Here is a 26,482-nt window from a genome sequence, read left to right as displayed (position 1 = left end):
AAATCGGACGAGCAGACCTGAGCGGGTTAGAACCAGAGGTGTGAGCAGAATAGCATGTGTGGGGGGGCAGTTAGCTCATCTGGGGGGGCAGAAAACAATACCTGAAGAAAACCACTACTACAACTTCAAGCATAATAATAATAAAAAGAATAATAATAATAATAATAATAATAGTAATAATTCAATTCGGTAATGAAAGTATGGTCACACAAGCATAAATCATGACCGTCAATTTTGTTAACAGTGTGGATTTTTTTATGAAGTTGTTATTTTTTTGTTTTTTGGACAGAAATGTAGAACTTGTATGATGCATGCAAACGCACCATTACAACTAAAAAAAAATAAATAAAGCTATAAACTTTGCAGATATATGCTTTTTTTAAATCACCACCTGCATTTATTCTATCAATACAAGACACAAACATAATAAGTCGTGGCCTTTTTTCTGGCCAGTTTTCTGGGCATTTCTCAGGGGGGCAGTGCCCCCCCAGCCCCCCGTAGCCACGCCCCTGGTTAGCACTGAGGCGTAGGGTCACCTTGCACTGGTTCAGGATGACGATCCCAGAGTTCTTGTAGTTCTTCTTCTTGACTTTGTATTTGGGATTTATGCACGGCCACTGCACCTGCAACACAGAAGCAAACCCTTCTGGAGGGTTTTTCTCTGCAGCCACACTCCTCATCAGCGGGAGAACAACTCACAGAAAGATGCAGAATCACCTGTTTGTGACACTTTAGATAAAGCATGTCAGTGTGTGATGCTGGGCTCACCTGCCGTCCATCGATGGCTCCTCGCATCTCTTTGAACGAGGCCTCGAATTCCCCGATGTAGTCGTGCTTCCCGTTGGAGTCCCAGTCCCACACGGTGCACTGAAAAGGAGAGGAAAAGAAGTAGACTGGAACTACTACGCTGAGAAGACAATTCAACTTGGCAGAGTTTACAGATGACTTTGGTTCTGTCGACTCCGCCGTCTGGAAGAACTTTAAAATGAAAATGGCCGAGTAAAAGTTCCGTACCCTTCTCCATGTTTGGTGGATCCGCCGATTACTTTCTTTTCCTGTTCCCCAGCAGATGGCAACAAAAGCAGCAATTGTATGGTAATGGCTTTCCCTATGATAAAAGGCAACAGGTATTTTATTTTGTGAAAATAACAGGAAGTGCGTTGCTCACTGCGGCTAACTTTAGTAGCGCTGAATTTGTGGGAACAAAACTGTAAATAGCCGGTATTTTGTCAGGTTTTCAACACGTTGGGGATCTAAACGACTACTTTCTCACCTGAAAATGTTTCAAATGTTGCTAAAGTTTACAGAGTTTAGAGCTTAAGAGAAATCAGCTTCAGGCCGGCTGATTTCGGCTCGGGCAGGAGCGAAATGCATTGTGGGTAAACGCTCTGCATACTGTCTGATCGATTAGTATGTAGTAGGCGGTTTCGAACTCACCCTGAGAGGACGTTCTTAAAGAGACGGTACCAAAAAAGGGAGAAAGTTCTAGTTCTTTACATCAAAAACATGAACAAATATTCCTGTAGACGCTCCAAATACCAAAGTAAACCTTTAAATCTCTCCTCTACACCAGGTTCTGTGTTTGGTTGATTAAAGGAGTTTTAGGGGATCCGCTTCTGATGTCTGAACCATGATGGCGTTGCTGCGATGAAAGCAAACACTGCCAGTTTGTTACTGTAAGAGGCTTTGTTGTTGCCCGGTTTGACTTTTATTAGGGACCGAGCAGTGAAACTGCAAGGACCCTATTGTATCTGTACTGTTTCTTATTATTATTCTTTGCTAAAGGTGCTCGAAAACTCAGGAAATTTTGCGAGCGCCACCTGCCAGTCAACGACATGAAAGAATCTAAACTTTATATTTTTGGGAGTCGCTCATTGGCTCTGTAGCGCCCCCTACGATGCTTAAAAATGGTCCCCGCATTGGGGTTAGTTTCACGTGGGACGACGAAATTCGGTACACTCATTCATCATGCCCAGACGGACAAAAAAGTCTCATGCCGCCATGGTCCCACGTCCACAGGAAGGCGGCCATTTTGGATGGAAGGTGAGTTTTGGTGCCATTTTTGCCCGATTCCACGCCTTGCATATGATCAAACTCGTCCTACAGATTTAACGCTACAGACTTCAAACTTGGCCAGGTTACTCTTAAGGCATGGGGGGGGAAATTCATGGGGAAACTTTTTCAAAACTTAAAGGGCGTGGCTGTGGCAACGCCTCAAAGTTTGATGACTCGCCATCACTCGCCACAAAAAATGAAGTTGCTTATAACTCCCACATACATTATCCAATCTGTCCCAAACTGCATACGGTGAATGCTGGACCCAGCCTGAACGCGTACATATTATCATAGTGACATCCACCTACAGCGCCACCTGCTGGTGGTTGGAAAAGACTTTTTTTTTTTTTCCATACCTTGCATTTGATCGAACTCCTCCTACAGATTTAATGGTAACAGCTCCAAACAAAAATCGTGTGATGGCGTTGTGATTTGAAAGCCTGATCATCATCGCAAAGGCATGAAACTTGGCACACACGTCCACCCTGTCGACCTCGTACGTATGTAAAGGGTATCGTGTGTGGGCAGAGCTGCACGACTACGGCGTCCAGCGCATGCCCCAACGTGCGCACATCTCGGTCCCACATACAGCTGCTCGCAGCTTTCTAGTCGTCCTCGATTTTATTCTTCATCGTTTCAGCTTCTCTCCACCTTGAGGGTGCCATCACTCTGAGGATGGGGGTTGTTAAAAAGCTCATGTTGTGCCTCAAGACAGGACATAACATTTATTGCCCCCAGGCTGGACATGAAACTGTTCAACAGTTTAATGATCGTGGGGAATATTCCAGTTAGTGCGTATTTACTACAGAGTGATGATCATGTGGGACGTCAGCTAATCCGATGGTGGAGAAATGATTCGTCAAACACTTTGTGAATATATTTTAGTCCCAATAAGGATCTATCAAACAATCTGAAACGTCTAGAAGTGAATACGTGCAGCAGAGGCTGAGGTCAGCATGCAGCTGTTGTCCTCTGAACTGTTTAACTGGAAGCCGCAGAACCCTCGAACCTCGTCTCTGAGCTGCTGACAGGGGGCCCAACCCCTGGCCTCCAGGCTGATTGAAGGCCTGCCAGGCTGATGAACACGGACAGAACAAGTGGTGATGGATGTGTTCCCCTGTGAGGTGAAACCCTTCATCACTGTCTCAGCTGAATGGAAATCACGCGGATTTTTTTTAGGTAATCGAGAATTCTCTCGATTTTTATATCAGATAAGAAATACTTTTGCAATAATAACTGTTTTTAAATCTGGGTGATATGGCCAAAAAAACATTCCTCCTCCTGATATTGATAACAGGACTATAGAACAGCAGCTATTAGCTTTCTAGCTAACATCCAGCTGTGTTAGCATCTGTTAGCTTCTCTCCTCCTTCTCTGCTGTCATAAACTGTATTAGCTTCCTTCTCAGCTAACAAGCCGACTGATTTCCATTAAAATGCTAACGTGAAATGTTCCCTTGTGTTTGTTCCTCTCAGTGGACTCGATATGTGAACTGGCTGCTATCTGCTAATATTCTGTAGCATTGAGGTTGTGCTATCGTGCTAAGCTAACTGGCTTTTACAGTGTACACACTGTTCAGTATTTTCTCTTTTCTTTTCTTTGAAATGCTCCCAAACTTTAGACATTTTATCTATTTTTCTCTGATTTTGCTCCTCGTTGTTTCAAATTAAGCTGCTACAAACGTGCGCACGTTGTGCGACAGTAAAAACTGTCCGTGTGAAACATAAACGAAGCATCGAAGCAGCTAATTTACATGGAGGAGCTTTTTGTAATGGAGTTACGCCATGAATCGTTTCAGCACATGATTAACAAACAGCACAAATCTGGGAGGTTTTGGCTGGTTCTTGCTCTGACTTAGACCTTTAAAATCCTGTTCAGCTTTCAAATTCTGGAACTGAGGATTCAGCAGTTTGAAAGCACGATGAGGAAGATGCACTTGGTGCCATGCTTGACCTGCTCATCAGCCAATCAGACTTCCACATTTAGACTGGAGCCACCACATCTATTGACTGACACCAGAGACAGTGTGGGGCCGTCAGTGTGTGTTGAGAGGACATAAATCTGTTTAAAGGGTCACACTGAGGGGAAAACACCGGTCCTTAAAGGACTGGAGCTCATGTGGAGTCACTAAAACTGATTAAAGTCGGTGTCCTCTGAGGCTGCGGTGTGTGAATGTGTGTGTTTACCTGCAGCTTGCGCTCGTGGTCTCCGCTGCAGAGCGAGTTGAGAGAAACTTTGAAGGTTTTCCACACAGGATTGAGATTATTCATAACCGTCTGTGAGACAGAGACACAGTAAGGAGAGACAAATCAGTTCAGACCTAAAAACAGCCTGAGATCAGCCTGCAGACTGAGGTCAGTCCTTCATCATATCTTAGTCCTTCATCTCCAATCATCTGATCTTCCTGCTCGCTGACTTTTGTTCTCAGACTTTAGTGAAACTAAACTACATCTGGAGAAAGTTTCAGGCTTTCAGCTGTATTTCCCATTGTTGTGTTTCTGTGGTGTTTTTTGTGTTCCAGCACTAATTTATCTATGTATTTTCACTATGTACTTCTCTTAATTTGTTTTTATTATATTATTTTTATTTTTATTTTTTTGTACCTATTTTATGTTATGATCCTATTGTATTATAATTTGTATTCAGCAACTGTTTGTTCTCAGCTTTTTAGCTTTTTTTTTTTTAGCTTCTTCAGCTTTTTTCAACAGGAGCGAAATGCATTGTGGGTAAACGCTCTGCATACTGTCTGATCAATGAGTATACAGTATGTAGTATGCGGTTTCAAACACAGCCTTCGATTACAGACTCCTGAGGGTTAAAGTGAACACTCAGCTGTGTCACCACAGGGGGGCAGTATAGGCTACGTTGTTAGCAGTAGAATAAGTAGTTGTTCTAACAGGAAACAAACAGCAAAGTGGAAAAAAAACAACAACTGTGGTGGACATCCCCAAGAGGAAAATGAAGAGAGCTCTTCCCCAGATTGCATTAGATGGATCACAGATCTTTTCCTGAGTCTTTAGCTACTTCTCTTCCATGCTGCAAATCCCACTGAAATATTGGCTAAACATGATCCTTGAATCGTCTTGAATTGGTCCCTTTTGGACCTTTCTCTGACTGCAGTTATTAGACATCTTCAGCTGAAAACTACTCCCTGGGAGCACTTACTGGATTTAACTCCACTGTTTGGGGCACATGGTTCCGTTCATGGAGGGATTAGTGAATTAAACCACCTACACGAGTCCCTGTTGGCGCCTCTACGCCCCTCTGGACCTGCAGTGTTATTGCTGTCATGTGTCATGTGTGGTAATTGGGCTTTAATTGGGCTTTAATTGTCTCACCCAGCTGATTCATGGAAGGTGGAAGACCTTCATTATTCTTTTACTGCAGCAGCAGCTCATTATCTGGGTTAACTTTTGTCAAATAAACTCATTATTTATATAAAATAGATTTCCATTTCACAAACGTGCTTTAAATCGACCTGGATGCATTGCTGAGTGTGTTTGTGAATGATTTATTTAAACTACAGTGAGTCTAAATCTACTAATGTGACGAGCTTTTACATTTCTAATGATGTGTAGCTTTTAATTGAGTAGATTTTGTTAGTCATGAGTTCCTCGCTGTGTAAAGGTTGGCTGTGTTTGTACCTCTGTGATTAGCCGTTAGCTTTAGCCAAGCTGTGTATGTAATTAGCCGTTAGCTTTAGCCGAGCTGTGTATGTGATTAGCCGTTAGCTTTAGCCGAGCTGTGTATGTGATTAACCGTTAGCTTTAGCCTAGCTGTGTATGTGATTAGCTGTTAGCTTTAGCTGAGCTGTGTATGTAATTAACCGTTAGCTTTACCCGAGCTGTGTATGTGATTAGCCGTTGGCTTTACCTTAGCGCTGTACGTGATTAGCCGTTAGCTTTAGCCGAGCTGTGTATGTGATTAGCCGTTAGCCTTAGCCTAGCGTTGTATGTGATTAGCCGTTAGCTTTAAACTAGCTGTGTATGCGATTAGCATGGATGTATTATAAGTGGATACGGCCCCGCCTCTCAGCTGCTACGCCGATTTTTATTTTCCCAGTGGCCACTCGTGGTATTGCGACAAAAAACAACAGTGAGTCTAATTCTACTAATGTGACGAGCTTTTACATTTCTAACGATGTGTAGCTTTTAATTGAGTAGATTTTGTCATGAGTTCCTCGCTGGGTTTGTACCTCGGTCCTGTAGACGAGCTGCATGGTGGCGTCATCATTCAGCCTGTAGATCTCCAGGAACGGATCCGATTTACTGAAGAAGTCCTGAACACCAACACAGTTTTTACAGTCAGTGAAACAGTTTCCCTTCAGATGGAGAGCAGCTGAGCAGGATCATGTTCAGCTTTTAATGAAGCAACTGAATAAACATTGAGTTTAACACCCAACAAGATAAATATCCCCTTCAGTTTAAGCCATTAAACCTCTGGCTTCCAGCTCATTAAAATTTAAAATAACAAAAGATGTAAACGGAAAAGCACAACCAGGAAGAGACCCAAATAAACAAAGTAAACTAACAAGAAGAGACGCGACAAACACAGATATGTACATAAAAAAGCCTCAAAACTAGGGCCGGGCAAATATTAAAATGTTTAATGTAATTAATCACATGATTTCCCTGATTAATCACGATTAATCTCATTTGTACGCAGAATCCAAAAATGAATCCAAAAGTAGCGTATAGCTTTTAGCATTTAGCTTTATTTTAAATGTGCTGCCATATGAATGAAAGTGCCATAACATTTGTTGTGCAAACACACTTTTAACATCAGCATCTTTCTGTAGTTTTTATGTAGAAGCCTCGCTCCACTGTCTGTTTCCTTGAATGACTTGCTGCTATCAGTTGTGTGTTTTGCCTTTAAGTGATATTTTAGACTGGAACTACTACGCTGAGAAGACAATTCAACTTGGCAGTGTTTACAGATGACTTTGGTTCTGTCGACTCCGCCGTCTGGAAGAACTTTAACATGAAAATGGCCGAGTAAAAGTTCCGTACCCTTCTCCATGTTTGGTGGATCCGCCGATTACTTTCTTTTCCTGTTCCACAGCAGACAGCAGCAGACTTTTACAAAATAAAAGCCTGTGAGAAACAGACTTTTACAAAATAAAAGCCTTTGAGCGACAGACTTTTACAAAATAAAAGCCTGTGAGCAGCAGACTTTTACAAAATAAAAGCCTGTGATCGACAGACTTTTACAATAATAAAATAAATAATAAAACAGGGGGGGTCCGTGGCGTAGTGGGCTGAGCAGGCGCCCCATGTACAGAGGCTATAGTCCTTTTTAACATTTTTATAAAAAAATGTATACTTTTTTTTTTTAATTGAAATAAATGAATAAATAAAACCTGCGTTAATGCGTGAAAAAATATTTATCGGCGTTAAATAACTTACGAGTTAACTCGCCCTAATAATAAGAAAAGATGCAAACATATAAGACAACCAGGAAGAGACCCAAATAAACAAAGTAAACTAACAAGAAGAGACGTGACACAAACACAGATATGTACATAAAAAAGCCTCAAAACTAAACTCTGAGAGGAGCCACCGTGTATGTGAGTAATTCAGTCGGCCGTGGAAGCTAAATAAGCTCCTCCAAGCTGGTGAGTGGGCAGCTGGTTCAGAGAATAATGAGGAAAAAGTCCAACCTGAGACGCAAACAAACAAATATAATCAAATGAAGCCGGATTCAAACCCACAGCCAGCAGAGAGGAGATGACCACGCTTTGCACAGGTAGTTTAAATGTTTAAATGTGCTCTGAAGGGTTCCTACCAGCACAGATGAGTTGGCTAAAGACTAAATGAGTAAATGTTCATGTTGATGAGATGCATTTGCATCATAAACTTTACTTTTGTCCATGTTGAGTTGCTCGGGGTTTGGCTGCTGTGTCTAACAGAGATAATCTGCATGTTCACCTCATTAGTGTGCATCTGCTTCCTCTGCAGACGTGGCCTGATGAGGGGAAAAGGAAAATCTATCTCCTCCTGAACCTCAGCTGCAGCTGAGAGGCTGAAACCCTGATTATTTCTGTTTCAGGGTTTACATTCAGGCAGGGAAGCTGTCTGAGGGGCTGCCTTTGGTTTACTTTGTGTGACCTTTTACTCTTTTTTGTGAAGCTTGGGTCTTTCCACCTACTTTCCACTGGAAAAAATCAAAGTCTTACCAAGTATATTTGTCTCATTTCTCGTCAAAATATCTCATTACACTTAATATAAGACACAACTGCCTAACAAGCACCATTTCAGCCTGATATAGGGACTTGTTTTAATACAATACATCTGGAATATCTTGTTAAGTGAAAAAGTCTTGAAAACAAATTATTTTGAGTCAGATTTCATATGAAACAAGCTTTTTTTTACATTTGAAGAGGTTTTTAATCTAATTTCAAGATCACTTTTATCTCAAAAGTCTTATTTCAAGAAATCTTGACAAGCCGATTTTCACTAGTTCCATTGGCAGATTTTTTGCTTATTTCAAGCAAAAACGTCTTTTATTTGTTGTTTTTTTACTTATTTTTGGAGGGACATTTTTTCCAGTGTATGTGCAAATAATAGAATATTTGTCTTATTTTCCAGGCCTTTTCTCAGACAGTTTCCCCAGATTTTCATGAGTCTTTGTGAGAGAAGCTGTCACCTTGTCGTCCAGCTTCCTGGCGCTGAAGGAGAGCTCGATGTAGTCATCGTTCCCCGTCAGTTCTTCTGCTGTGATCTGAAAACACAAACATTTTTTCCTCTGATTAAAAAGCTCATTATGAGACCAGGACATCGTCATCAAGTCGACAAGAATCGCTGAATGTTCAGGTCAGGCTCAGCAAGAACAAACAACGAGCACTAATCAGGGAGCCAGAACTCCTTCTTCCTGTTCCTGGGAGCATATATCAGGGCGTCTGAGGTGTAAAACTCCTTCTTCCTGTTCCTGGGAGCATATATCAGGGCGTCTGAGGTGTAAAACTCCTTCTTCCTGTTCCTGGGAGCATATATCAGGGCGTCTGAGGTGTAAAACTCCTTCTTCCTGTTCCTGGGAGCATATATCAGGGCGTCTGAGGTGTAAAACTCCTTCTTCCTGTTCCTGGGAGCATATATCAGGGCGTCTGAGGTGTAAAACTCCTTCTTCCTGTTCCTGGGAGCATATATCAGGGCGTCTGAGGTGTAAAACTCCTTCTTCCTGTTCCTAGGAGCATATATCAGGGCGTCTGAGGTGTAAAACTCCTTCTTCCTGTTCCTGGGAGCATATATCAGGGCGTCTGAGGTGTAAAACTCCTTCTTCCTGTTCCTGGGAGCATATATCAGGGCGTCTGAGGTGTAAAACTCCTTCTTCCTGTTCCTGGGAGCATATATCAGGGCGTCTGAAGTGTAAAACTCCTTCTTCCTGTTCCTGGGAGCATATATCAGGGCGTCTGAAGTGTAAAACTCCTTCTTCCTGTTCCTGGGAGCATATATCAGGGCGTCTGAGGTGTAAAACTCCTTCTTCATGTTCCTGGGAGCATATATCAGGGCGTCTGAGGTGTAAAACTCCTTCTTCCTGTTCCTGGGAGCATATATCAGGGCGTCTGAAGTGTAAAACTCCTTCTTCCTGTTCCTGGGAGCATATATCAGGGCGTCTGAAGTGTAAAACTCCTTCTTCCTGTTCCTGGGAGCATATATCAGGGCGTCTGAGGTGTAAAACTCCTTCTTCATGTTCCTGGGAGCATATATCAGGGCGTCTGAGGTGTAAAACTCCTTCTTCCTGTTCCTGGGAGCATATATCAGGGCGTCTGCATTCACTTCATTATAATCGATTCGTGTTTCAGATGTTTTTCTTCAGGTCGCCCTGAACCATCAACACGGTTAAAGGAAAAACCAGAGAAGAAGAGAAAGGATGGAAACCAAACAGTTAAAGGAAAAACCAGAGAAGAAGAGAAAAGATGGAAACCAAACGGTTAAAGGAAAAACCAGAGAAGAAGAGAAAAGATGGAAACCAAACGGTTAAAGGAAAAACCAGAGAAGAAGAGAAAAGATGGAAACCAAACGGTTAAAGGAAAAACCAGAGAAGAAGAGAAAAGATGGAAACCAAACGGTTAAAGGAAAAACCAGAGAAGAAGAGGAAAAGATGGAAACCAAACGGTTAAAGGAAAAACCAGAGAAGAAGAGAAAAGATGGACACCAAACAGTTAAAGGAAAAACCAGAGAAGAAGAGAAAAGATGGAAACCAAACAGTTAAAGGAAAAACCAGAGAAGAAGATAAAAGATGGAAACCAAACAGTTAAAGGAAAAACCAGAGAAGAAGAGAAAAGATGGAAACCAAACAGTTAAAGGAAAAACCAGAGAAGAAGATAAAAGATGGAAACCAAACAGTTAAAGGAAAAACCAGAGAAGAAGAAAAACAGATGGAAACCAAACAGTTAAAGGAAAAACCAGAGAAGAAGAAAAACAGATGGAAACCAAACAGTTAAAGGAAAAACCAGAGAAGAAGAGAAAAGATGGAAACCAAACAGTTAAAGGAAAAACCAGAGAAGAAGAGAAAAGATGGAAACCAAACAGTTAAAGGAAAAACCAGAGAAGAAGAGAAAAAGATGGAAACCAAACGGTTAAAGGAAAAACCAGAGAAGAAGAGAAAAGATGGAAACCAAACGGTTAAAGGAAAAACCAGAGAAGAAGAGAAAAGATGGAAACCAAACGGTTAAAGGAAAAACCAGAGAAGAAGAGGAAAAGATGGAAACCAAACGGTTAAAGGAAAAACCAGAGAAGAAGAGAAAAGATGGACACCAAACAGTTAAAGGAAAAACCAGAGAAGAAGAGAAAAGATGGAAACCAAACAGTTAAAGGAAAAACCAGAGAAGAAGATAAAAGATGGAAACCAAACAGTTAAAGGAAAAACCAGAGAAGAAGAGAAAAGATGGAAACCAAACAGTTAAAGGAAAAACCAGAGAAGAAGATAAAAGATGGAAACCAAACAGTTAAAGGAAAAACCAGAGAAGAAGAAAAACAGATGGAAACCAAACAGTTAAAGGAAAAACCAGAGAAGAAGAAAAACAGATGGAAACCAAACAGTTAAAGGAAAAACCAGAGAAGAAGAGAAAAGATGGAAACCAAACAGTTAAAGGAAAAACCAGAGAAGAAGAGAAAAGATGGAAACCAAACAGTTAAAGGAAAAACCAGAGAAGAAGAAAAACAGATGGAAACCAAACAGTTAAAGGAAAAACCAGAGAAGAAGAGAAAAGATGGAAACCAAACAGTTAAAGGAAAAACCAGAGAAGAAGAGAAAAGATGGAAACCAAACAGTTAAAGGAAAAACCAGAGAAGAAGAGAAAAGATGGAAACCAAACAGTTAAAGGAAAAACCAGAGAAGAAGAGAAAAGATGGAAACCAAACAGTTAAAGGAAAAACCAGAGAAGAAGATAAAAGATGGAAACCAAACAGTTAAAGGAAAAACCAGAGAAGAAGAGAAAAGATGGAAACCAAACAGTTAAAGGAAAAACCAGAGAAGAAGAAAAACAGATGGAAACCAAACAGTTAAAGGAAAAACCAGAGAAGAAGAGAAGAGATGGAAACCAAACAGTTAAAGGAAAAACCAGAGAAGAAGAGAAAAGATGGAAACCAAACAGTTAAAGGAAAAACCAGAGAAGAAGAGAAAAAGATGGAAACCAAACGGTTAAAGGAAAAACCAGAGAAGAAGAGAAAAGATGGAAACCAAACGGTTAAAGGAAAAACCAGAGAAGAAGAAAAACAGATGGAAACCAAACAGTTAAAGGAAAAAACCAGAGAAGAAGAAAAACAGATGGAAACCAAACAGTTAAAGGAAAAAACCAGAGAAGAAGAGAAAAGATGGAAACCAAACAGTTAAAGGAAAAACCAGAGAAGAAGAGAAAAGATGGAAACCAAACAGTTAAAGGAAAAACCAGAGAAGAAGATAAAAGATGGAAACCAAACAGTTAAAGGAAAAACCAGAGAAGAAGAAAAACAGATGGAAACCAAACAGTTAAAGGAAAAACCAGAGAAGAAGAGAAACAGATGGAAACCAAACAGTTAAAGGAAAAACCAGAGAAGAAGAGAAAAGATGGAAACCAAACAGTTAAAGGAAAAACAAGAGAAGAAGAGAAAAGATGGAAACCAAACAGTTAAAGGAAAAACCAGAGAAGAAGAGAAAAGATGGAAACCAAACAGTTAAAGGAAAAACCAGAGAAGAAGATAAAAGATGGAAACCAAACAGTTAAAGGAAAAACCAGAGAAGAAGAGAAAAGATGGAAACCAAACAGTTAAAGGAAAAACCAGAGAAGAAGAGAAAAGATGGAAACCAAACAGTTAAAGGAAAAACCAGAGAAGAAGAGAAACAGATGGAAACCAAACAGTTAAAGGAAAAACCAGAGAAGAAGAGAAGAGATGGAAACCAAACAGTTAAAGGAAAAACCAGAGAAGAAGAGAAAAGATGGAAACCAAACAGTTAAAGGAAAAACCAGAGAAGAAGAGAAAAGATGGAAACCAAACGGTTAAAGGAAAAACCAGAGAAGAAGAGAAAAGATGGAAACCAAACGGTTAAAGGAAAAACCAGAGAAGAAGAGAAAAGATGGAAACCAAACAGTTAAAGGAAAAACCAGAGAAGAAGAGAAAAGATGGAAACCAAACAGTTAAAGGAAAAACCAGAGAAGAAGAGAAAAAGATGGAAACCAAACGGTTAAAGGAAAAACCAGAGAAGAAGAGAAAAGATGGAAACCAAACAGTTAAAGGAAAAACCAGAGAAGAAGAGAAAAGATGGAAACCAAACAGTTAAAGGAAAAACCAGAGAAGAAGAGAAAAGATGGAAACCAAACAGTTAAAGGAAAAACCAGAGAAGAAGAGAAAAGATGGAAACCAAACAGTTAAAGGAAAAACCAGAGAAGAAGAGAAAAGATGGAAACCAAACAGTTAAAGGAAAAACCAGAGAAGAAGAAAACAGATGGAAACCAAACAGTTAAAGGAAAAACCAGAGAAGAAGAGAAAAGATGGAAACCAAACAGTTAAAGGAAAAACCAGAGAAGAAGAGAAAAGATGGAAACCAAACAGTTAAAGGAAAAACCAGAGAAGAAGATAAAAGATGGAAACCAAACAGTTAAAGGAAAAACCAGAGAAGAAGAAAAACAGATGGAAACCAAACAGTTAAAGGAAAAACCAGAGAAGAAGAAAAACAGATGGAAACCAAACAGTTAAAGGAAAAACCAGAGAAGAAGAGAAAAGATGGAAACCAAACAGTTAAAGGAAAAACCAGAGAAGAAGAGAAAAGATGGAAACCAAACAGTTAAAGGAAAAACCAGAGAAGAAGAGAAAAGATGGAAACCAAACAGTTAAAGGAAAAACCAGAGAAGAAGAAAACAGATGGAAACCAAACAGTTAAAGGAAAAACCAGAGAAGAAGAGAAGAGATGGAAACCAAACAGTTAAAGGAAAAACCAGAGAAGAAGAGAAAAGATGGAAACCAAACAGTTAAGGAAAAACCAGAGAAGAAGAGAAAAAGATGGAAACCAAACGGTTAAAGGAAAAACCAGAGAAGAAGAGAAAAGATGGAAACCAAACAGTTAAAGGAAAAACCAGAGAAGAAGAGAAAAGATGGAAACCAAACGTTAAAGGAAAAACCAGAGAAGAAGAGAAAAGATGGAAACCAAACAGTTAAAGGAAAAACCAGAGAAGAAGATAAAAGATGGAAACCAAACAGTTAAAGGAAAAACCAGAGAAGAAGAGAAAAGATGGAAACCAAACAGTTAAAGGAAAAACCAGAGAAGAAGAGAAAAGATGGAAACCAAACAGTTAAAGGAAAAACCAGAGAAGAAGAGAAAAGATGGAAACCAAACAGTTAAAGGAAAAACCAGAGAAGAAGAGAAAACAGATGGAAACCAAACAGTTAAAGGAAAAACCAGAGAAGAAGAAAAACAGATGGAAACCAAACAGTTAAAGGAAAAACCAGAGAAGAAGAGAAAAGATGGAAACCAAACAGTTAAAGGAAAAACCAGAGAAGAAGAGAAAAGATGGAAACCAAACAGTTAAAGGAAAAACCAGAGAAGAAGAGAAAAGATGGAAACCAAACAGTTAAAGGAAAAACCAGAGAAGAAGAGAAAAGATGGAAACCAAACAGTTAAAGGAAAAACCAGAGAAGAAGAAAAACAGATGGAAACCAAACAGTTAAAGGAAAAACCAGAGAAGAAGAGAAAAGATGGAAACCAAACAGTTAAAGGAAAAACCAGAGAAGAAGAGAAAAGATGGAAACCAAACAGTTAAAGGAAAAACCAGAGAAGAAGATAAAAGATGGAAACCAAACAGTTAAAGGAAAAACCAGAGAAGAAGAAAACAGATGGAAACCAAACAGTTAAAGGAAAAACCAGAGAAGAAGAAAAACAGATGGAAACCAAACAGTTAAAGGAAAAACCAGAGAAGAAGAGAAAAGATGGAAACCAAACAGTTAAAGGAAAAACCAGAGAAGAAGAGAAAAGATGGAAACCAAACAGTTAAAGGAAAAACCAGAGAAGAAGAGAAAAGATGGAAACCAAACAGTTAAAGGAAAAACCAGAGAAGAAGAAAAACAGATGGAAACCAAACAGTTAAAGGAAAAACCAGAGAAGAAGAGAAGAGATGGAAACCAAACAGTTAAAGGAAAAACCAGAGAAGAAGAGAAAAAGATGGAAACCAAACAGTTAAAGGAAAAACCAGAGAAGAAGAGAAAAGATGGAAACCAAACGGTTAAAGGAAAAACCAGAGAAGAAGAGAAAAGATGGAAACCAAACAGTTAAAGGAAAAACCAGAGAAGAAGAAAACAGATGGAAACCAAACAGTTAAAGGAAAAAACCAGAGAAGAAGAAAAACAGATGGAAACCAAACAGTTAAAGGAAAAACCAGAGAAGAAGAGAAAAGATGGAAACCAAACAGTTAAAGGAAAAACCAGAGAAGAAGAGAAAAGATGGAAACCAAACAGTTAAAGGAAAAACCAGAGAAGAAGATAAAAGATGGAAACCAAACAGTTAAAGGAAAAACCAGAGAAGAAGAAAAACAGATGGAAACCAAACAGTTAAAGGAAAAACCAGAGAAGAAGAGAAACAGATGGAAACCAAACAGTTAAAGGAAAAACCAGAGAAGAAGAGAAAAGATGGAAACCAAACAGTTAAAGGAAAAACCAGAGAAGAAGAGAAAAGATGGAAACCAAACAGTTAAAGGAAAAACCAGAGAAGAAGAGAAAAGATGGAAACCAAACAGTTAAAGGAAAAACCAGAGAAGAAGAGAAAAGATGGAAACCAAACAGTTAAAGGAAAAACCAGAGAAGAAGAGAAAAGATGGAAACCAAACAGTTAAAGGAAAAAACCAGAGAAGAAGAGAAAAGATGGAAACCAAACAGTTAAAGGAAAAACCAGAGAAGAAGAAAACAGATGGAAACCAAACAGTTAAAGGAAAAACCAGAGAAGAAGAGAAAGATGGAAACCAAACAGTTAAAGGAAAAACCAGAGAAGAAGAGAAAAGATGGAAACCAAACAGTTAAAGGAAAAACCAGAGAAGAAGAGAAAAGATGGAAACCAAACAGTTAAAGGAAAAACCAGAGAAGAAGAGAAAAGATGGAAACCAAACAGTTAAAGGAAAAACCAGAGAAAGAAGAAAAAGATGGAAACCAAACAGTTAAAGGAAAAACCAGAGAAGAAGAGAAAAGATGGAAACCAAACAGTTAAAGGAAAAACCAGAGAAGAAGAGAAAAGATGGAAACCAAACAGTTAAAGGAAAAACCAGAGAAGAAGAGAAAAGATGGAAACCAAACAGTTAAAGGAAAAACCAGAGAAGAAGAGAAAAGATGGAAACCAAACAGTTAAAGGAAAACCAGAGAAGAAGAAAAAGATGGAAACAAACAGTTAAAGGAAAACCAGAGAAGAAGAAAACAGATGGAAACCAAACAGTTAAAGGAAAAACCAGAGAAGAAGAGAAAAGATGGAAACCAAACAGTTAAAGGAAAAACCAGAGAAGAAGAGAAAAGATGGAAACCAAACAGTTAAAGGAAAAACCAGAGAAGAAGAGAAAAGATGGAAACCAAACAGTTAAAGGAAAAACCAGAGAAGAAGAGAAAAGATGGAAACCAAACAGTTAAAGGAAAAACCAGAGAAGAAGAAAAACAGATGGAAACCAAACAGTTAAAGGAAAAACCAGAGAAGAAGAGAAACAGATGGAAACCAAACAGTTAAAGGAAAAACCAGAGAAGAAGAGAAAAGATGGAAACCAAACAGTTAAAGGAAAAACCAGAGAAGAAGAGAAAAGATGGAAACCAAACAGTTAAAGGAAAAACCAGAGGAGAAGAGAAAAGATGGAAACCAAACAGTTAAAGGAAAAACCAGAGAAGAAGAGAAACAGATGGAAACCAAACAGTTAAAGGAAAAACCAGAGAAGAAGAAAAACAGATGGAAACCAAACAGTTAAAGGAAAAACCAGAGAAGAAGAGAAAAGATGGAAACCAAACAGTTAAAGGAAAAACCAGAGAAGAAGAGAAAAGATGGAAACCAAACAGTTAAGGAAAAACCAGAGAAGAAGAGAAAAGATGGAAACCAAACAGTTAAAGGAAAAACCAGAGAAGAAGAGAAAAGATGGAAACCAAACAGTTAAAGGAAAAACCAGAGAAGAAGAAAACAGATGGAAACCAAACAGTTAAAGGAAAAACCAGAGAAGAAGAGAAGAGATGGAAACCAAACAGTTAAAGGAAAAACCAGAGAAGAAGAGAAAAGATGGAAACCAAACAGTTAAAGGAAAAACCAGAGAAGAAGAGAAAAGATGGAAACCAAACAGTTAAAGGAAAAACCAGAGAAGAAGAGAAAAGATGGAAACCAAACAGTTAAAGGAAAAACCAGAGAAGAAGAAAAACAGATGGAAACCAAACAGTTAAAGGAAAAACCAGAGAAGAAGAGAAAAGATGGAAACCAAACAGTTAAAGGAAAAACCAGAGAAGAAGAAAAACAGATGGAAACCAAACAGTTAAAGGAAAAACCAGAGAAGAAGAGAAAGAGATGGAAACCAAACAGTTAAAGGAAAAACCAGAGAAGAAGAGAAAAGATGGAAACCAAACAGTTAAAGGAAAAACCAGAGAAGAAGAGAAAAGATGGAAACCAAACAGTTAAAGGAAAAACCAGAGAAAAAGAGAAAAGATGGAAACCAAACAGTTAAAGGAAAAACCAGAGAAGAAGAAAAACAGATGGAAACCAAACAGTTAAAGGAAAAACCAGAGAAGAAGAGAAGAGATGGAAACCAAACAGTTAAAGGAAAAACCAGAGAAGAAGAGAAAGATGGAAACCAAACAGTTAAAGGAAAAACCAGAGAAGAAGAGAAAAAGATGGAAACCAAACGGTTAAAGGAAAAACCAGAGAAGAAGAGAAAAGATGGAAACCAAACAGTTAAAGGAAAAACCAGAGAAGAAGAAAAACAGATGGAAACCAAACAGTTAAAGGAAAAAACCAGAGAAGAAGAGAAACAGATGGAAACCAAACAGTTAAAGGAAAAAACCAGAGAAGAAGAGAAAAGATGGAAACCAAACAGTTAAAGGAAAAACCAGAGAAGAAGAGAAAAGATGGAAACCAAACAGTTAAAGGAAAAACCAGAGAAGAAGAGAAAAGATGGAAACCAAACAGTTAAAGGAAAAACCAGAGAAGAAGAAAAACAGATGGAAACCAAACAGTTAAAGGAAAAACCAGAGAAGAAGAGAAAAGATGGAAACCAAACAGTTAAAGGAAAAACAAGAGAAGAAGAGAAAAGATGGAAACCAAACAGTTAAAGGAAAAACCAGAGAAGAAGAGAAAAGATGGAAACCAAACAGTTAAAGGAAAAACCAGAGAAGAAGAGAAAAGATGGAAACCAAACAGTTAAAGGAAAAACCAGAGAAGAAGATAAAAGATGGAAACCAAACAGTTAAAGGAAAAACCAGAGAAGAAGAGAAAAGATGGAAACCAAACAGTTAAAGGAAAAACCAGAGAGAAGAGAAAAGATGGAAACCAAACAGTTAAAGGAAAAACCAGAGAAGAAGAGAAAAGATGGAAACCAAACAGTTAAAGGAAAAACCAGAGAAGAAGAAAAAGATGGAAACCAAACAGTTAAAGGAAAAACCAGAGAAGAAGAGAAAAGATGGAAACCAAACAGTTAAAGGAAAAACCAGAGAAGAAGAGAAAAGATGGAAACCAAACAGTTAAAGGAAAAACCAGAGAAGAAGAGAAAAGATGGAAACCAAACAGTTAAAGGAAAAACCAGAGAAGAAGATAAAAGATGGAAACCAAACAGTTAAAGGAAAAACCAGAGAAGAAGAGAAAAGATGGAAACCAAACAGTTAAAGGAAAAACCAGAGAAGAAGAGAAAAGATGGAAACCAAACAGTTAAAGGAAAAACCAGAGAAGAAGAGAAAAGATGGAAACCAAACAGTTAAAGGAAAAACCAGAGAAGAAGAAAACAGATGGAAACCAAACAGTTAAAGGAAAAACCAGAGAAGAAGAGAAACAGATGGAAACCAAACAGTTAAAGGAAAAACCAGAGAAGAAGAGAAAAGATGGAAACCAAACAGTTAAAGGAAAAACCAGAGAAGAAGAGAAAAGATGGAAACCAAACAGTTAAAGGAAAAACCAGAGAAGAAGAGAAAAGATGGAAACCAAACAGTTAAAGGAAAAACCAGAGAAGAAGAGAAAAGATGGAAACCAAACAGTTAAAGGAAAAACCAGAGAAGAAGAGAAAAGATGGAAACCAAACAGTTAAAGGAAAAACCAGAGAAGAAGATAAAAGATGGAAACCAAACAGTTAAAGGAAAAACCAGAGAAGAAGAGAAAAGATGGAAACCAAACAGTTAAAGGAAAAACCAGAGAAGAAGAGAAAAGATGGAAACCAAACAGTTAAAGGAAAAACCAGAGAAGAAGAGAAAAGATGGAAACCAAACAGTTAAAGGAAAAACCAGAGAAGAAGATAAAAGATGGAAACCAAACAGTTAAAGGAAAAACCAGAGAAGAAGAGAAAAGATGGAAACCAAACAGTTAAAGGAAAAACCAGAGAAGAAGAGAAAAGATGGAAACCAAACAGTTAAAGGAAAAACCAGAGAAGAAGAGAAAAGATGGAAACCAAACAGTTAAAGGAAAAACCAGAGAAGAAGAAAAACAGATGGAAACCAAACAGTTAAAGGAAAAACCAGAGAAGAAGAGAAACAGATGGAAACCAAACAGTTAAAGGAAAAACCAGAGAAGAAGAGAAAAGATGGAAACCAAACAGTTAAAGGAAAAACCAGAGAAGAAGAGAAAAGATGGAAACCAAACAGTTAAAGGAAAAACCAGAGAAGAAGAGAAAAGATGGAAACCAAACAGTTAAAGGAAAAACCAGAGAAGAAGAGAAAAGATGGAAACCAAACAGTTAAAGGAAAAACCAGAGAAGAAGAAAAACAGATGGAAACCAAACAGTTAAAGGAAAAACCAGAGAAGAAGAGAAAAGATGGAACCAAACAGTTAAAGGAAAAACCAGAGAAGAAGAGAAAAGATGGAAACCAAACAGTTAAAGGAAAAACCAGAGAAGAAGATAAAAGATGGAAACCAAACAGTTAAAGGAAAAACCAGAGAAGAAGAGAAACAGATGGAAACCAAACAGTTAAAGGAAAAACCAGAGAAGAGAAAACAGATGGAAACCAAACAGTTAAAGGAAAAACCAGAGAAGAAGAGAAAAGATGGAAACCAAACAGTTAAAGGAAAAACCAGAGAAGAAGAGAAAAGATGGAAACCAAACAGTTAAAGGAAAAACCAGAGAAGAAGAGAAAAGATGGAAACCAAACAGTTAAAGGAAAAACCAGAGAAGAAGAAAAACAGATGGAAACCAAACAGTTAAAGGAAAAACCAGAGAAGAAGAGAAAGAGATGGAAACCAAACAGTTAAAGGAAAAACCAGAGAAGAAGAGAAACAGATGGAAACCAAACAGTTAAAGGAAAAACCAGAGAAGAAGAGAAAAAGATGGAAACCAAACAGTTAAAGGAAAAACCAGAGAAGAAGAGAAAAGATGGAAACCAAACAGTTAAAGGAAAAACCAGAGAAGAAGAAAAACAGATGGAAACCAAACAGTTAAAGGAAAAAACCAGAGAAGAAGAAAAACAGATGGAAACCAAACAGTTAAAGGAAAAACCAGAGAAGAAGAGAAAAGATGGAAACCAAACAGTTAAAGGAAAAACCAGAGAAGAAGAGAAAAGATGGAAACCAAACAGTTAAAGGAAAAACCAGAGAAGAAGAAAAACAGATGGAAACCAAACAGTTAAAGGAAAAACCAGAGAAGAAGAGAAAAGATGGAAACCAAACAGTTAAAGGAAAAACCAGAGAAGAAGATAAAAGATGGAAACCAAACAGTTAAAGGAAAAACCAGAGAAGAAGAAAAACAGATGGAAACCAAACAGTTAAAGGAAAAACCAGAGAAGAAGAGAAAAGATGGAAACCAAACAGTTAAAGGAAAAACCAGAGAAGAAGAGAAAAAGATGGAAACCAAACAGTTAAAGGAAAAACCAGAGAAGAAGAGAAAAGATGGAAACCAAACAGTTAAAGGAAAAACCAGAGAAGAAGAGAAACAGATGGAAACCAAACAGTTAAAGGAAAAACCAGAGAAGAAGAAAAACAGATGGAAACCAAACAGTTAAAGGAAAAACCAGAGAAGAAGAAAAACAGATGGAAACCAAACAGTTAAAGGAAAAACCAGAGAAGAAGAGAAAAGATGGAAACCAAACAGTTAAAGGAAAAACCAGAGAAGAAGAGAAAAGATGGAAACCAAACAGTTAAAGGAAAAACCAGAGAAGAAGAGAAAAGATGGAAACCAAACAGTTAAAGGAAAAACCAGAGAAGAAGAGAAAAGATGGAAACCAAACAGTTAAAGGAAAAACCAGAGAAGAAGAGAAAAGATGGAAACCAAACAGTTAAAGGAAAAACCAGAGAAGAAGAAAAACAGATGGAAACCAAACAGTTAAAGGAAAAACCAGAGAAGAAGAGAAAAGATGGAAACCAAACAGTTAAAGGAAAAACCAGAGAAGAAGAGAAAAGATGGAAACCAAACAGTTAAAGGAAAAACCAGAGAAGAAGATAAAAGATGGAAACCAAACAGTTAAAGGAAAAACCGAGAAGAAGAAAACAGATGGAAACCAAACAGTTAAAGGAAAAACCAGAGAAGAAGAAAAACAGATGGAAACCAAACAGTTAAAGGAAAAACCAGAGAAGAAGAGAAAAGATGGAAACCAAACAGTTAAAGGAAAAACCAGAGAAGAAGAGAAAAGATGGAAACCAAACAGTTAAAGGAAAAACCAGAGAAGAAGAGAAAAGATGGAAACCAAACAGTTAAAGGAAAAACCAGAGAAGAAGAAAAACAGATGGAAACCAAACAGTTAAAGGAAAAAACAGAGAAGAAGAGAAGAGATGGAAACCAAACAGTTAAAGGAAAAACCAGAGAAGAAGAGAAAAGATGGAAACCAAACAGTTAAAGGAAAAACCAGAGAAGAAGAGAAAAGATGGAAACCAAACAGTTAAAGGAAAAACCAGAGAAGAAGAGAAAAGATGGAAACCAAACGTTAAAGGAAAAACCAGAGAAGAAGAGAAACAGATGGAAACCAAACAGTTAAAGGAAAAAACCAGAGAAGAAGAAAAACAGATGGAAACCAAACAGTTAAAGGAAAAAACCAGAGAAGAAGAGAAAAGATGGAAACCAAACAGTTAAAGGAAAAACCAGAGAAGAAGAGAAAAGATGGAAACCAAACAGTTAAAGGAAAAACCAGAGAAGAAGAAAACAGATGGAAACCAAACAGTTAAAGGAAAAACCAGAGAAGAAGAGAAAAGATGGAAACCAAACAGTTAAAGGAAAAACCAGAGAAGAAGATAAAAGATGGAAACCAAACAGTTAAAGGAAAAACCAGAGAAGAAGAAAAACAGATGGAAACCAAACAGTTAAAGGAAAAACCAGAGAAGAAGAGAAACAGATGGAAACCAAACAGTTAAAGGAAAAACCAGAGAAGAAGAGAAAAGATGGAAACCAAACAGTTAAAGGAAAAACCAGAGAAGAAGAGAAAAGATGGAAACCAAACAGTTAAAGGAAAAACCAGAGAAGAAGAGAAAAGATGGAAACCAAACAGTTAAAGGAAAAACCAGAGAAGAAGAGAAAAGATGGAAACCAAACAGTTAAAGGAAAAACCAGAGAAGAAGAGAAAAGATGGAAACCAAACAGTTAAAGGAAAAACCAGAGAAGAAGAGAAACAGATGGAAACCAAACAGTTAAAGGAAAAACCAGAGAAGAAGAGAAAAGATGGAAACCAAACAGTTAAAGGAAAAACCAGAGAAGAAGAGAAACAGATGGAAACCAAACAGTTAAAGGAAAAACCAGAGAAGAAGAGAAAAGATGGAAACCAAACAGTTAAAGGAAAAACAAGAGAAGAAGAGAAAAGATGGAAACCAAACAGTTAAAGGAAAAACCAGAGAAGAAGAGAAAAGATGGAAACCAAACAGTTAAAGGAAAAACCAGAGAAGAAGAGAAAAGATGGAAACCAAACAGTTAAAGGAAAAACAGAGAAGAAGAGAAAAGATGGAAACCAAACAGTTAAAGGAAAAACCAGAGAAGAAGAGAAAAGATGGAAACCAAACAGTTAAAGGAAAAACCAGAGAAGAAGAGAAAAGATGGAAACCAAACAGTTAAAGGAAAAACCAGAGAAGAAGAGAAAAGATGGAAACCAAACAGTTAAAGGAAAAACCAGAGAAGAAGAGAAACAGATGGAAACCAAACAGTTAAAGGAAAAACCAGAGAAGAAGAGAAGAGATGGAAACCAAACAGTTAAAGGAAAAACCAGAGAAGAAGAGAAAAGATGGAAACCAAACAGTTAAAGGAAAAACCAGAGAAGAAGAGAAAAGATGGAAACCAAACAGTTAAAGGAAAAACCAGAGAAGAAGATAAAAGATGGAAACCAAACAGTTAAAGGAAAAACCAGAGAAGAAGAAAAACAGATGGAAACCAAACAGTTAAAGGAAAAACCAGAGAAGAAGAGAAACAGATGGAAACCAAACAGTTAAAGGAAAAACCAGAGAAGAAGAAAAACAGATGGAAACCAAACAGTTAAAGGAAAAACCAGAGAAGAAGAGAAAGAGATGGAAACCAAACAGTTAAAGGAAAAACCAGAGAAGAAGAGAAAAGATGGAAACCAAACAGTTAAAGGAAAAACCAGAGAAGAAGAGAAAAGATGGAAACCAAACAGTTAAAGGAAAAACCAGAGAAAAGAGAAAAGATGGAAACCAAACAGTTAAAGGAAAAACCAGAGAAGAAGAAAAACAGATGGAAACCAAACAGTTAAAGGAAAAACCAGAGAAGAAGAGAAGAGATGGAAACCAAACAGTTAAAGGAAAAACCAGAGAAGAAGAGAAAAGATGGAAACCAAACAGTTAAAGGAAAAACCAGAGAAGAAGAGAAAAAGATGGAAACCAAACAGTTAAAGGAAAAACCAGAGAAGAAGAGAAAAGATGGAAACCAAACGGTTAAAGGAAAAACCAGAGAAGAAGAAAACAGATGGAAACCAAACAGTTAAAGGAAAAACCAGAGAAGAAGAGAAAACAGATGGAAACCAAACAGTTAAAGGAAAAAACCAGAGAAGAAGAGAAAAGATGGAAACCAAACAGTTAAAGGAAAAACCAGAGAAGAAGAGAAAAGATGGAAACCAAACAGTTAAAGGAAAAACCAGAGAAGAAGATAAAAGATGGAAACCAAACAGTTAAAGGAAAAACCAGAGAAGAAGAGAAAACAGATGGAAACCAAACAGTTAAAGGAAAAACCAGAGAAGAAGAGAAAAGATGGAAACCAAACAGTTAAAGGAAAAACAAGAGAAGAAGAGAAAAGATGGAAACCAAACAGTTAAAGGAAAAACCAGAGAAGAAGAGAAAAGATGGAAACCAAACAGTTAAAGGAAAAACCAGAGAAGAAGAGAAAAGATGGAAACCAAACAGTTAAAGGAAAAACCAGAGAAGAAGATAAAAGATGGAAACCAAACAGTTAAAGGAAAAACCAGAGAAGAAGAGAAAAGATGGAAACCAAACAGTTAAAGGAAAAACCAGAGAAGAAGAGAAAAGATGGAAACCAAACAGTTAAAGGAAAAACCAGAGAAGAAGAGAAAAGATGGAAACCAAACAGTTAAAGGAAAAACCAGAGAAGAAGAAAAACAGATGGAAACCAAACAGTTAAAGGAAAAACCAGAGAAGAAGAGAAGAGATGGAAACCAAACAGTTAAAGGAAAAACCAGAGAAGAAGAGAAAAGATGGAAACCAAACAGTTAAAGGAAAAACCAGAGAAGAAGAGAAAAAGATGGAAACCAAACGGTTAAAGGAAAAACCAGAGAAGAAGATAAAAGATGGAAACCAAACAGTTAAAGGAAAAACCAGAGAAGAAGAGAAAAGATGGAAACCAAACAGTTAAAGGAAAAACCAGAGAAGAAGAGAAAAGATGGAAACCAAACAGTTAAAGGAAAAACCAGAGAAGAAGAGAAAAGATGGAAACCAAACAGTTAAAGGAAAAACCAGAGAAGAAGAGAAAAGATGGAAACCAAACAGTTAAAGGAAAAACCAGAGAAGAAGAAAAACAGATGGAAACCAAACAGTTAAAGGAAAAACCAGAGAAGAAGAGAAAAGATGGAAACCAAACAGTTAAAGGAAAAACAGAGAAGAAGAGAAAAAGATGGAAACCAAACGGTTAAAGGAAAAACCAGAGAAGAAGAGAAAAGATGGAAACCAAACAGTTAAAGGAAAAACCAGAGAAGAAGAGAAAAGATGGAAACCAAACAGTTAAAGGAAAAACCAGAGAAGAAGATAAAAGATGGAAACCAAACAGTTAAAGGAAAAACCAGAGAAGAAGATAAAAGATGGAAACCAAACAGTTAAAGGAAAAACCAGAGAAGAAGAGAAAAGATGGAAACCAAACAGTTAAAGGAAAAACCAGAGAAGAAGAGAAAAAGATGGAAACCAAACAGTTAAAGGAAAAACCAGAGAAGAAGAGAAACAGATGGAAACCAAACAGTTAAAGGAAAAACCAGAGAAGAAGATAAAAGATGGAAACCAAACAGTTAAAGGAAAAACCAGAGAAGAAGAGAAAAGATGGAAACCAAACAGTTAAAGGAAAAACCAGAGAAGAAGAGAAAAGATGGAAACCAAACAGTTAAAGGAAAAACCAGAGAAGAAGAGAAAAGATGGAAACCAAACAGTTAAAGGAAAAACCAGAGAAGAAGAAAAAAGATGGAAACCAAACAGTTAAAGGAAAAACCAGAGAGAAGAAAACAGATGGAAACCAACAGTTAAAGGAAAAACCAGAGAAGAAGAGAAAAGATGGAAACCAAACAGTTAAAGGAAAAACCAGAGAAGAAGAGAAAAGATGGAAACCAAACAGTTAAAGGAAAAACCAGAGAAGAAGAGAAAAGATGGAAACCAAACAGTTAAAGGAAAAACCAGAGAAGAAGAGAAAAGATGGAAACCAAACAGTTAAAGGAAAAACCAGAGAAGAAGAGAAAAGATGGAAACCAAACAGTTAAAGGAAAAACCAGAGAAGAAGAGAAAAGATGGAAACCAAACAGTTAAAGGAAAAACCAGAGAAGAAGAGAAAAGATGGAAACCAAACAGTTAAAGGAAAAACCAGAGAAGAAGATAAAAGATGGAAACCAAACAGTTAAAGGAAAAACCAGAGAAGAAGAAAACAGATGGAAACCAAACAGTTAAAGGAAAAACCAGAGAAGAAGAAAAACAGATGGAAACCAAACAGTTAAAGGAAAAACCAGAGAAGAAGAGAAAAGATGGAAACCAAACAGTTAAAGGAAAAAACCAGAGAAGAAGAGAAAAGATGGAAACCAAACAGTTAAAGGAAAAACCAGAGAAGAAGAGAAAAGATGGAAACCAAACAGTTAAAGGAAAAACCAGAGAAGAAGAGAAAACAGATGGAAACCAAACAGTTAAAGGAAAAACCAGAGAAGAAGAGAAAGATGGAAACCAAACAGTTAAAGGAAAAACCAGAGAAGAAGAGAAAAGATGGAAACCAAACAGTTAAAGGAAAAACCAGAGAAGAAGAGAAAAAGATGGAAACCAAACGGTTAAAGGAAAAACCAGAGAAGAAGAGAAAAGATGGAAACCAAACGGTTAAAGGAAAAACCAGAGAAGAAGAAAAACAGATGGAAACCAAACAGTTAAAGGAAAAACCAGAGAAGAAGAAAAACAGATGGAAACCAAACAGTTAAAGGAAAAAACCAGAGAGAAGAGAAAAGATGGAAACCAAACAGTTAAAGGAAAAACCAGAGAAGAAGAGAAAAGATGGAAACCAAACAGTTAAAGGAAAAACCAGAGAAGAAGAAAAACAGATGGAAACCAAACAGTTAAAGGAAAAACCAGAGAAGAAGAGAAAAGATGGAAACCAAACAGTTAAAGGAAAAACCAGAGAAGAAGATAAAAGATGGAAACA

At 37.6% G+C, this 26,482-nt stretch overlaps 1 protein-coding gene across 1 annotated transcript in view; it reads right to left on the bottom strand.

The window, feature by feature from the left end:
- cpne4a (copine IVa) overlaps positions 1-26,482 on the bottom strand; it is a 90,177-nt gene that overhangs the window by 25,828 nt on the left and 37,867 nt on the right. The window contains exons 4-8 of the mRNA XM_075466868.1: positions 8,701-8,775; positions 6,251-6,334; positions 4,242-4,331; positions 769-867; positions 537-623 (exon numbers count right to left, since the gene is read on the bottom strand). Of these exons, the coding sequence (XP_075322983.1) occupies positions 537-623; positions 769-867; positions 4,242-4,331; positions 6,251-6,334; positions 8,701-8,775 (435 nt within the window). The remainder of the gene's footprint in view (positions 1-536; positions 624-768; positions 868-4,241; positions 4,332-6,250; positions 6,335-8,700; positions 8,776-26,482) is intronic.

The sequence above is a fragment of the Odontesthes bonariensis genome, chromosome 5 (assembly GCF_027942865.1).
Source record: "Odontesthes bonariensis isolate fOdoBon6 chromosome 5, fOdoBon6.hap1, whole genome shotgun sequence".
NCBI classification, from domain to species: domain Eukaryota; kingdom Metazoa; phylum Chordata; class Actinopteri; order Atheriniformes; family Atherinopsidae; genus Odontesthes; species Odontesthes bonariensis.
Note: the sequence above shows the minus strand (reverse complement) of the source record. Positions and strands in the feature narration are given on the sequence as shown.